Genomic DNA, 13,163 nt, shown 5'->3' on the forward strand with positions numbered 1-13,163 from the left:
GACTCTTTACTCTGCACTATTTCACTTCTCTTCATTTTGAGTTATGTTACAGGATCTAAACTGAAACAACAATGTAGTTAGGTCTATGAGATTTACTTCAATTTTCTAGAAGTCAAGAGAATTTCACCCCTGATGTAAATGAGGAAAGACAGCCTTCAAAATACCTTTGACAATCACTGTACCCCAAGACTTACAGGAAATCATAAGGTAGTCCTCACAGTTGCTTTTGTCATCATCTTGCTGGTCCACAGGGATCCCATTGGCATCTATGACTGCTTCAGAGCCACAATCTGCTACCAGTACTTCTTCGGAAACGACATCCGTTGTCAGAGGATCGGTGACAATTTCTGCTTCTACTACACTGTCATGAACGACATGTTCAACATGTCCAACATCAGACACATGTATGGATTCACTCGTCAAGACATGTTCTGGCATAGACATTGAGGCTGAAGTAATGTCGGAAGCCAAAACATCATCTGGGACCGTGCAATGTGCTAAAGAAACTTCTTCGGTTACATCTGAGTCCAGCACTTGCTCTGGAATGATGACCGTTTCAGATACATCTGCTTCTTCCATGATATCGGGGCAGTGGACATCTTCTATAACAACATCCTCGATAACATCTTGGATAACAACAGAGTCTGGGTCATCAGGAACAAAGTTATGCACAGTTATGTCTGAATCCACAACATCTGAAACAAAAACAGTCTCTTGTACTTCCACAACAATTTGATCACCATCCATGTGTGTAGCATCAGCTCCTTAAAAAAAAAAAAAAATTAAAACCACAAATTTCAGGTAGGTGTGCAAGTCTACCTCAAATAATGTAAATGTTATTCGATTTCTAGCAGTAAAACAGACTAGTTCCACAGTTTTCTCAAACATTAATGTAGATTAAAGAAGAGGGAATCTATTTTTGAATCATATCAGAACAGAAATTTTTAATACATGAACTTTTATTCTCATCCCAAATCAAGTTAAGATAAGGAAATACAGAAAAACTAAGCAACCGAGCCAGTCACACACAAAAAAATTCATGAAAGTCAAATTCTAGGCTCACTAAAGTTAAGCTCATATACACAGGTACTTAAGGGAAGATTATAAAAGTAAGTAATGTAACTTCTGGTGGCAAATACACCATTTCCCTTGATTATATGAGTTTTTCATTTCTTTTTCCTTCTTGCTCTCTTTCTCCTCAATATTTTTTCTTCTTTCCATCTCTCACAAGTATTTTTTAATCCATTTTTTGCCCTTTCTCCCCCTCTGTTCTGGAATAATATCTCACCAATAACCTCTATTTATGACTATGGAAATTTAGAAATTATCCTCTGAATCTAGGATATAAAAGGATTGGGGCATAAATGAAAAAGACGGCCAGAAGGCCACAGTTAAGAAGAAAAGACAACTGGTTAAGGAATCTCTGTGGACAGATGAAATGCACACAAGCGCAGGTGCTCTGGAGTGATGGAGGCCAAGGTCAACTGGAGCGGTGCCTGCCCCCACTTCACCAGGGTATTCCAGCTCTATCCAGCCTCCTCCTGTCCCCCCCCGCCCCATACCCTAACTCCCCAGGCAGCTCCTCAGAATATAAGAAACCTTACTCTGCAGTTAAGGAATGAAGGTAGAAGGTTGAATCAATTGAAGCCCAGTGAGGTTAAATGACTTCACCAAGATCACACCGTTTGCACAGATTATGGTGCTCAAGAAATATTACTCTGAATGAATGCCACAAATGGGAATCGAAAACAGATATCCTTGCCAGAAACTAACATAAGATAAAAGAAAACAAATCCAGTATCTTGGATCCTAGTGTAGGGAAAAGCAAAGTTTTATCAAAGTCTTACCTAAAACACCATTCTGTCGACTAGTGCTTCTGGATGGGACTCAGACCAGGCTGAGTCCAAGCAGCTGTCTAACTCAATGGCTGTGTGTCACTGGCCAGGCCCTCAAAGACACATGGCTTTGTTCAACCAACACAAATGACCGGCCAGGGCCAAAAGTACCATTAAAAATGTAAGAAATCTTAAAGCCAGTTAATATCCATTTTAATCACATCCAAAAATAATAAAACAAATATGTCTGCTTTAATTTCTATAGCACTTCTACAAAATGTTCCATACTCATTTGTTTCCCATATTTTCAATATTAGCACCAGCAACAGATCACTGTAACCTCCATTTTGCAGACATGAGGATGAGAGCATTTAGTGGCAAGAAGACTGGTTACAAAATCTAAATCAGAGAACAGAGTTTGGACACTGATTTATTTTGTGACCTTGGGCAAGTCATTTAACCTCTGACTTTTGGTTTCCTCATCAATAAAATGAGGACAGTAGTATCTGGCATGCATACCTCACAGGACTGTTGTGATGATCAAATGGGAATATATGGGAAGTGTTCTGAAAAACTGTAATGAGAGGTTTCATTATTATTAGGACATGAAAACGGAGGCCCTGACTGATTAAGTGACTTGCTCAAAGGTAAACAAACACCCTAAGTGTTACCAACCAGGGCTAAAATGGAACAGCCCTTCAATCCACCACTTAGCCCATGACCCAGGCTTGTCTGTGGCAAGATTAAGCCAGTAGAGAGTGTACATTTTTCTCCAAAGAGCCTAGTCTCTCTTTAAAGCACAGTAATTATACTTCATGTTCTAATGAAGAATTATACCTCTGCACTGATCATTATCAAAGTGAAGTTACCAAATGTGAACTAAAAGACTATTCCAGGTTGTTCAGAGAAATACATATACCCCTGCTGGATTTAGAGACTTAAGAAAAGTTAAAGATTTAAAATCATTAATATTTAATTTCCTGATAAAGTTAATCACTATTTCTTTAACATACTGCACTATGATCATTTCAAGTCCAATGGAAAACCAGTCAACGTTTTATTTATAAGGGTAGCTAGCTAGTATGATATAAAACCATTTTACATTATAAAACCTAGCAAAATCACTTTACAATGTTATACAGTTGGAATCATGGGTAATCTGAAACTGTGAATACATTTTTTTATAGTATTAGAACTTCATGAATTTATTATTCCTTACAGTTTGGAGCGTGAGGTAAGACTGTCTTCCTGAAGCAAAGGGCTCCTTTTGTCCCCTTTTGAGAGACAGGGTTGTAAAAGTAGGAAAGGGTCACAATGCGCAGGGCCTGAGGTTTATACGTTACCTGCTGGGTCATGAACGGAAAATGGAGAAATGACACAATCCACATGTTATCTTATGATGAGTGTTTTAACTGGTGGGCTAGACAAAAGAGACTAAGGGTAAGGAAAATAAAAGTTACCGCAAACTAAGAATGAGATGACGGAGGCCGTCCATGTGGCAGAAAGTAGAAGGAAGAGATGTAAGCAAGGGAGAAATAATAGGACTCAGTGCTGGAAATGGGCAAGAGATTAACTGAAGAGGACAATGACGTTTTGAGACCGCTGCTGTCAAAGACAAGAATAGGAGTGTTGGTTATGAGGGAGCCAGGTTTTTAATGAGGGGAATAAGAATGTGTTCCCCTTAACCAATGGAGGCCAAAAAGATACGTAAGTGTGAATATCAACGTAAGAGTCTAGCAATCCGTCCACTTGATAGCCAACTCTGAACGTGGTAGTTGGAAGCGGAACAACCCGAGTTATACCTGTTGCATCAAAAAACGAGTTTGGCTCTTGTGGTTGTAATTCAAGTCCATCTTCATCCATGGCCTTTGATTCTCATCAGTCACAGCTCCTAAAGCAGAAAAAAAGGAAACCAAGCATGACTTTTTTTGTATCACGTATCAAAATTTTCACTGTGATTTATTTCTGAAGCACTCAAAATTATGTGAGAGATGAACATCTATCAAAAATGTCTCTCTCTAAAACAAAAGGGAACTAACTTAACTGCTTGTCCAGTGACAAGGCAAGGCAGATGAACAAGTCAGCTGCGCCTGGTTTTTTTAACTGAGATACTCCTTACATACATCAAGTATATAAATCCTGATGAATTCTTACACATGCATAAACCTGTATAATCACTACACAACCCAGACCAAGATCTGGAACATTTCCAGTACCCCAACACTCTCGTCTCCTCTCAGTCCATATATACACCCCATATTCCCACAAGGGTAAAGAGGTTTATTAAAGTTCAACCAAAACACACTCTACAGCTTACTGGGGGGAAATTTCTGCACGATTTTCATACTGCTTCTCTATATTTAATGTAGTCTATCTTTCAACCAGTACATTAAACCACCGTAAAAATCCAAAATGCGTAACTGTAGTAATAAACAGCCTTTGGGAATTCTGCCTAACTTACATTGACCTCTCTCTCTCTTTTTTTTAAGTTTATTTATTGACTTTGCGAGACACAGAGAGAGAGACAGCATGAGTGGAGGGAGGGAAAGAGAAAGAGGGAGAGAAAGAATCCCAAGCAGCTCCACGCTATTAGCGCAGAGCCCCACTCGGGGCTTGATCTCACGAACCTCGAGATCATGACCTGAGCAGAAATCAGGACTCGGTGGCTTAACCAACTGAGCCACCCAGGAGCCCCCTACATTGACCTCTCTTAACTGACCGTCCAATCTAGGTAAGTAAATTTCCACAGTGTATTTATACTCTCCTGGCCAGAGTTGACTGGCACTAGCTACAAAATGGTAAAAGTAAGTTCATCTTTGAGCACCATAAAATCAAAGTCCTATCCCTGAGAATCTGAAACCATGAGCAAGGGTCAATCAGTCTTCTCCCCACTACCATCACCCACCCTTGCTGTAACACAGGGGCTTGAGAAAGGCCATTTCCAACTACTGCTTAGCCTAGTGAGATCACATTTACAAATAAAAAATAAACGGAATCCAGTGAATGCCCTGAGAAACAAAGTAGAAGGACCAGGGAGGGGAAGTTTACCAAAAGCTTTCTAGCTCCTGGTTCTAGACTTTTCCAAAGCACAGCTACAGGACCTTGTCTGCCTGGGGTTTTTGCAAGACATCCCAGTAACCTTAATGTTCCCTTTTCTACTTAAGCCCAAACCTACAACAATAAAAAACTTAACCAATTAAAGAATACACTATCTAGCACTAATCGCTAATCAGGGATTGTGGTCTACTCATGTTCTAAGTATTACAGAAGCCTCCTCCCCCACTGATTTCCTTATCTCTCTACTTTCCCTTTCTAATCAACCTAAATGGTACTATTAGACATCTTTCTTTTACCTTTATCATTTTTCACTGATGATGTAAGTGGTGAAAGCTTCTTACTAAAATTTCAAATAACAGAAACAAGAGCCCTTTTTCTTTTTTTTATTTAAGTGTATTTATTTTAGTACTCTCTACACCCAACGTGGGGCTCAAACTCATGACCCCAAGATCAAGAGTCGCATGCTCTTCCAACGGAGCCAGCCAGATGCTCCAAGAGTCATTTTTCTAAAGCATCAGCTAGATGACGTCATTCCTTGGTTCAAAAATGTTTAATGGCTCCCTGCTGCTTCCAAATAAAGTTCACACTCTTGCCATCTTCTAAATTCCATACCTAAACAATCTTTCCCTCATTCTGTCCCCTACCTTCAAGTACCTCGCATGCATGCACGCACACACACACACACACACACACACACACACACACACACACACTTCAGCCAAACAAAAATGTCCAGTGTCCTCATAAGACCCCAGCTCTACACTGAGCTCAGGGTTTCTTCTACCTAGAACACCTTTCCCCCAAATCCTTTCCCTCACAAAAAAAGAAAAAGCTGAGGGGCACTTGGGTGGGTTAAGCGTCCGACTTCAGCTCAGGTCATGATCGCATGGTTGGTGGGTTCGAGCCCTGCGTCCGGCTCCACGCTGACAGCTCAGAGCCTGGAGCCGGCCATGGATTCTGGGTCTCCCCCTCTCTCTGCCCCTCCCTCACTCACACTCAGTCTTTCTCTGCCTCTTGAAAATAAACATTAAAAAAAGTTTTGTTTTTTTTTAAAGAAAAAGCTGAAAATAATCTTTCCCTCCTCTGAATTTCTATGGCACTTTTACCATTTTTCTCTGATTTTACCTGTTTGCCATAAATAACTATTTACTTAATATAGATCTTATTTTCAGACGCTAAACTTACATATAAATATTTCTTATTTATATACCCATGAGAAACTCAAATAACATTAATGTAATAAATTAATTTTCAACATATCAACTCTGAGAACCTTTCTATTCATTTTCAAGGAAGGACATGTTTCATGTTATTTATTCAAAATGCTTCAAATTAAAAAGAACAACAGGGGCGCCTAGGTGGCTCAGTTGGTCAAGCATCCGACTTCGGCTCAGGTCACGATCTCACAGTTCGTGAGGGCCCTGTGTCCGGCTCTGTGCTGACAGCTCAGAGCCCGGAGCCTGCTTCAGATTCTGTGTCCCCCTCTCTCTCTACTCCTCCCCTGCTCAGTCTCTCTCTCAAAAATAAGCAAACATTAAAAACAAATTTCTTGAAAACAACAAAACAATCTTCAACTCTGGAAAACTGGAAACTTGTACATGCTTTGAAAAAGTTGTCAACTGCTCTCTCCCCATTAAAATCACCCCGGCCATAATGCTTTCTCTTCTTCCCAATTTAATAATGTAATTACAAAATGATAAAGTGTAAATTAATCTTCTAAACATAATGCTATACTACTACCCGAAATGAATCCAATTAAGAGGGCAATAAATAGCATTTGTTAAGGTATTAAGGGCCCTCCTACCAATTTCCCTACATAAACCCACCCCATCAGCTCTAAGGATTCTCAAGCTGCACACGAACTCCTGTGCTGGGTATTCATCCTCCTGGGCTTTTCTCTCAGAGTCTGACAGATAATCAATCCCCCAGGTTCTGAAGCTCTCTCCTTCCTCAGTGTTCTTTCCACCCTCCCGGCCACTGGCTACTCTGCCTTCTGGCTCCTCACCGCAGCCTTGCCCAGCCCTCTGCCTTCCACTTTTATGCCACCGTCTCAACTACCATTTACACAGAGGTGAGTCCTCAAGTCCACATACTAAGGGCAGCACCTAACACTCCCACCAGACCCTCTGCGGACTATTTTCACCAGGATAGGACCTTGCTTTCTCCTGACATGACCGCTATGGCCTTTTCCTTCCTCCCTGCTTAAACTCAGTCAGGTTGTCAGACCTTCATTTCTTCTCCACAACCTCTCAGGAATCTGTGCCTGTCTTTTTATTCCCACTGTCACCACTCACTCTCAGCTTCCTATTTCCCGATCCCCCCCCCCCCCCAGGGGATGAAAGCCCTGCTTTGTATCAGGGCACTCCCTTGCTCAGAAAGCTTCGCACTTCCCCCATATGAAAGGTGCTCTAAAATACTAACCCTAGCTACCACAACAGACTTATGCGTTATTCATTCCCATCATTTTATATCATATCCGTTTCTCTTTACTTATGTTGAGAGAGAGAGAGAGAGTGAGCACGCACCCTCCCCCCACCAAAAGAGCTGGGGAGGGGCAGAGGGAGGAAGAGAGAATCTCAGGCAAGCTCCACACGCTGTCAGAAGGGAGCCTGATGTGGTTCTCGAACCCACAAACCCGAGCTGAAGTCAAGAGCCGGACGATCAACCGACTGAACCACCCAGGCGCCCCTCCATTTATTTTCTAACAGATACTCTGGCCCAAATGGAGGGTAATCCACTCACCTTATTTTGACTTAGGTAAGCAGTAATTGTTTAAACAGTTTTGACTGCTTCATTTTCCTTCTATTTTGTCATTACAAAAACTCCAATGAGGAAAAAACGTGTTTTTACTTCTAAGCAGAGATGACTGTCCTTCAACTGTGTAACCCCTATGTGGTTAGAAGTAATTCTCTCTGACAACCAGAATGAAACCAACGTTCTTAGAACAGAACCTACTCAGAAGAGTTCTCAGGACTGTGATAAAGTCTAAGAGTAGGGAACAGGCACAAATAATGTAACTGAAATTGTTCCTACCTTTGCTGCAAGAACCAAGCCCAGAGATCACTTGAATTTGGAGAATTCAAACCAGAATAGTTCACAGAACCAAGACTAACAACTTGGAGACATACTAACATTTTGTCTGATTATCAAATGTCCTCAAAATACTTCTGGGACCCCACTCTACCTCAAGCTCAGTAAAATATTCCCTTCCCAGTTGCAGAAGTCATGATCCTAAACATGGTGTGGAAGAATTCACAATAGAAAAACATACAGTTTTAAGGGAAATCATGGGTTCAGAGAAACTCAGGAAATTCACAAAAACTTTCTTTCATTCCTTAAAATAAAACAATAAAAATACCATACCAAGTTAATAGGTATAGCAAGGGCATTTATCGATCTTAAATTAGTGATAATGAATATAGGACATTTCCCTTGTGGATCTCTTGATGCCTAGACACTTTGATGATCTCCCTCGTGGGCAAGTTAAAAGGGTGCTTACATGTAACTTCGCTTTTTGCAGCTAATACACATACAGTAATTACTTTTCTGCTTTCGGCCTCCCAGAAACTCACTGCCTTTTAATTTTATGACTCAACTCTAGTCCCTCTCCCTAAGTCAAACTCAGAGAACCAGTTGTACTTACATATTGGAGATGAAATTGCTCAAGCTGCAGGAAAGGCAAAAACCTGATCTGTCTCTAAAAGAATTATTATTATTATTATTATTTAAGTAAACTCTACCCACAACGTGGGGCTCGAACTCCTGACCCTGAGTTCAAAAGTCACATGCTCTATCAACTGAGCCAGCCAGGTACCCCTAACAGAATTTTTCTTAGAGTGAAAGTGGAACTGGTGAAAATTTACATTTCAATCTTCTCTCTTAAGTTACATTTCTTTCCAATTTTTCCCCCATGTTGTTTGATGTTGGCCATTTCTTCAGATACCTAATTTTCTTTTTTTTTTTTTTTTAATATTTATTGATTTTGACAGAGTTCGTTCATGTGAGTGGGGGAGGGGCAGAGGGACAAAGAATCCCAAGCCGGCTCCTGTCAGTTCAGAGCCAGACAAAGGGCTCCATCTTTCGAACTGAACTCTAAGATCATGACCTGAGCTAAAATCAAGAGATGGACACTTAACCAACTAAGCCACCCACATGTCCCTGGATACCTAATTTTCACGTGTGGAATTCTATTTCACTTCTCTTACCAACTCAACCTTTAAATTTGTCTCTACGCTAGCCACTCGTAAATTCATCAAGTCCTCTATTTTCACTGCTACCTCTCTAACAAGCTCTGGTGTCTTATATCCAGAACCCAACAGGCCCTTCCAATCAAAAGACTTGAACCCTTCTAAGATGCGTCTGGCTGGCTCAGTCATAAGAGCATGCAAGTCTTGATCTCAGGGTTGTGAGGTCAAGCCCCATGTTGGGCATAAAGATTACTTGGGGGGGGGGGGGGGGAAGGCTCGAGTTTTTCTTGAACTCAAGGAATTTTCTTCTGTTGTTTCTATACTTTCTTCCATTTTCTCTGTTCATTCATATTAGAATTTCTACTGTAGGATGCAAGGACTCCTAAAACTAGCCTCCATGTTACCTTAATTTTCCTCTCATATATTCTTTGTACTACATTCTCAGAACCCCTCAACTCTTTCTTCTAAGCTAACTACTTTGATTTTCACTCTATCTACTGAATTTTATCTAAAAGGTCATATTTTAATATCAAAATAAACTTTTTCACAGCAATCTTTTCTCTTTTAGTGGATACAGTATCTTACCAAATGTCTCTGAAGATTTAAAGTTAATTCTGTATTCTATATTAAACTGTCTCCTCTGCTGTCTCATTATTCAGTCAGTTGGATTTGGTGCCTCTCTTTCAGGCTGCTGATTTTCCTCAAAAGCATGATTCTTCTAGGTTGTCCATTCATATCTGTAGATGAAGATCTAAATCAGTTACATTCTGATAGCTAGGTTATATTTACCCAGCTCAAGTGAGAATCTTCGCTTGCAATGAACCTAAATTATGACCACATTTAGAGGTCTAGAGTCTAGAAGAAGGAGTCCAAGGAAGACAAAGGAGCCATGCAACCAGCCAGGCTTTTTTTAACGGTGGGCAAGTATCCCATCTTCCAGGTACTGGAGGTCCGCCATCCCTCAGGATAGCCACAAGCTACCTAAAGCACTGTTCCTTTTTCCCCACAGGACCTACTTTGGAATTTCCTATGGACGACTTTGCAAATCAGAAAGTTGAATTTCTGGCATTCTCTCAGGAGGAAACCCACACTAGAAGACATCTATACTAATAGGTAAATGACTTAGCTTTTCATACCTTTAATTATCTGGCTGTGCCCAAGGCTTGCTCCTTCTCCTAGGACATGCCTGCTTTTGCCACTGGGGATAATGCAGAATATAATTTTTGGATGGTCCTTCCAACTTTCTGAACAAGGCCACTAAGCTCTCTAGGGTTTTGCCATGAATTGATTCCCAAGTGCTTTATTCAACCAGAAATTTATCATACTTTGGTTTGCAAGTAGCATACCTATCAGGTTCTTTTGTTTCCCTGAATTTATTTTTCTATTTCTTCCTCAATGTGATTTTGAAAGGGCAAAAAAAGTAAATTGTATGTTCTCTACTCTATCTTGAATTTAAAGTCATTATGAATTTGTATCAAATAAAACAGCATGCAAATATATAAAAACAAAAAACTATGAGACAGAAAACAAAAATCAACAGTAGTGACAAATTACAACTCTTATCGACCCCTGACAGATCAAATACTCAAAAACTAAGGAAAGAGATGTATATAATTAACAATATTAATGTAATAGCTTCATTTCACATTCCATTCCTGAAGAAGAGAATACTTTGTTTTCAAACAACCTTGCCCACCCTCTATGACAAGAAGAGGAGAAAATGCATGCTGTTGTAAATTGCAGAGCCCAGGCCTTCCGTGTCCTGTCCTACTTGGAACTTTTGTACACTTGCTCAAAATTTCAATGCCAAGGTTTTGTTTCAGACTAGTTGTTTCCATAGAATCATCTTGAGCCAATAAATTTCAGTTTTGTTTAAAGTCTAAGAGTTTGAACTTTCAACATCTATTAAAATTTGATCCTAAAATGACAAGCCTTCTTACCGCCTTATTTTTCCAAAGCCCTTATTCGTGCTCAGACTAAGAGTTGCCAAAGTACTTTCTGAACCTAGTTGCATTGATGTGCTATCCACACTAAACACTAGTTTTTAAATGCCTTTGCCTGTAAGACTGTAGCCTGACGTGAGGAAATGCATATACCTTCTAACTAGTTTTCCGTACATAAAGCGGTACAGTGTCCTTAAATAAACACTGCCATTTAACACATTCAATAATTCATCAACCCATGCTCATTACACAACAATCTACTGTATGGGGTGGAAGGGGATGGGCAAAATAGGGGAAGGGAAGTAAAAGGTACAAGCTTTCAGTTATAAAATAAGTTAAGACATGAGGGGTACAACGTCCAGCATAGGGAATTCAGTCAATAATATTAAATAACTTTGTACAGTGACAGATGGTAGGTAGATTTATCTTGGTGATTACTTCATAAGGTATATACATGTTGAGTCACTGTATTTTAATACACTGAATATATTATACTACATATACTGAATACACTGCAATATACGTAACACAGTAGAACTAATATAACACTGTCAATTATACTTCAATTTAAAAATAACTTATAAAAACCCTTTTCTTTGGATCGCTCTTCTTGATTTTGTCATGAAAAGCATTTTTAAAATAGTTTATTAACCTTTGCTGAGATTTTGAACAGGAATTCAATTCACATATTTCCTCGAATTAAGTATTCTGCCTTTAGGTGCAGGTGTACTGGAGTCGAATGTGTCAAACACTTGATGTGATCAAAGGATAAGACAGTTTTCTGACATGATATGAAGTGGAAATTAATTTAAACTATATTGTACATGGAATAGTTAAACTAAATAAAACGGTAGGGGGGACTTTTTTTAAAGGTTAATTTCTGTCAAATGCAGTTCATGAAGAAAGGCTTGTATTATCAGAAACTGTTTCCTCCACTTTTCCTTTTTCTTGCACCTGACATTTCCCCCCAAACTGGGCATTTAATACCACTTTGAACTAACTGATCATTCCCAAAGTTGTTAACTGAGTAAGTGCTTTTCTTACCAAACTCCTTCTTAATGAGTAATGTCTCCTTATGTTAGAAAAATCTTTCTGATAATGCATTAGAATTTGGGTTTTTTTGGATTAAAGCAGTCTTACTTTCATTTTACTTCATTCAAGCTAACAAGGGCTTTTCTTAGTTTTCTATTAACTAGTTGTATAAATCACGTATCACCGCTTCATAGTTTTATTTTTTGAGAGAGAGCGAGCACGCACGTGCGCAAGCCAGGGACAGGCAGAAAGAAAGAAAGAAAGAAAGAAAGAAAGAAAGAAAGAAAGAAAGAAAGAAAGAAAGAAAGAAAGAAAGAAAAGAAAGAGAAAGAAAGAAAAGAAAAGAAAGAGAGAAAGCGGGGGGGGGGGGGGGATCCCAAGCAGGTTCTGCACTGTCAGCACACAGCCCAATGTGGGGCTCAAATTCAAACTCACCAACTGTGAGATCAAGACCTAGGCCGAAACCAAGAGTCAGAAGTTTAACCAACTAAGCCACCCAGGTGCCCCTACAGCTTCATAGTTTTTAAGCTTTTTTTTTTTTTTTTCAACGTTTTTTATTTATTTTTGGGACAGAGAGAGACAGAGCATGAACGGGGGAGGGGCAGAGAGAGAGGGAGACACAGAATCGGAAACAGGCTCCAGGCTCCGAGCCATCAGCCCAGAGCCTGACGCGGGGCTCGAACTCACGGGCCGCGAGATCGTGACCTGGCTGAAGTCGGACGCTTAACCGACTGCGCCACCCAGGCGCCCCAGTTTTTAAGCTATTTTTAATAAACTATGAAACTCTTTAAAATTACAGCAACTTGACTAATATGGACTCTACTCTTTCCCTCACCTGAATGATCACATGCTTGTTAATTGCTTTTCCTAAATACATTACCTTGGGTCTGTGAGGTTCTGTAAACTCAGCAATGATACTAACAAATGTTCACAGTACATGTTAAACACTGGCAAGAATACAACACCAAGCTTTTCAACAACTATAACAAAAAAAATTTTTAAATTGACAGTCGCAGAATCAGGGAATACTGATCTTTTGTCAATGCAATCAATAGTATGTTTTGCACCCATAACATACTAAATCCTTTAATAATTAAAAAAAGAGAGAG

General features: G+C 39.7%; 1 protein-coding gene across 5 annotated transcripts in view; it reads right to left on the reverse strand.

Moving 5' to 3' along the window:
* ZFX (zinc finger protein X-linked) overlaps window positions 1-13,163 on the reverse strand; it is a 55,498-nt gene that overhangs the window by 27,813 nt on the left and 14,522 nt on the right. For 3 of the 5 annotated variants that reach the window (XM_019433544.2, XM_019433547.2, XM_019433543.2), the window contains exons 2-3: window positions 3,638-3,726; window positions 195-764 (exon numbers count right to left, since the gene is read on the reverse strand). In XM_019433544.2, coding sequence (XP_019289089.1) covers window positions 195-764; window positions 3,638-3,698 — 631 coding nt within the window. In that variant the 5' untranslated portion in view covers window positions 3,699-3,726. Of the gene's footprint in view, window positions 1-194; window positions 765-2,354; window positions 2,410-3,637; window positions 3,727-9,664; window positions 9,932-13,163 lie in introns of those variants that run through there. The other 2 variants (XM_019433545.2, XM_019433546.2) reach the window with 2 other exon arrangements.

This window comes from Panthera pardus, unplaced genomic scaffold (assembly GCF_024362965.1).
Source record: "Panthera pardus isolate Hobbes unplaced genomic scaffold, ASM2436296v1 HiC_scaffold_27, whole genome shotgun sequence".
Classification (NCBI taxonomy): domain Eukaryota; kingdom Metazoa; phylum Chordata; class Mammalia; order Carnivora; family Felidae; genus Panthera; species Panthera pardus.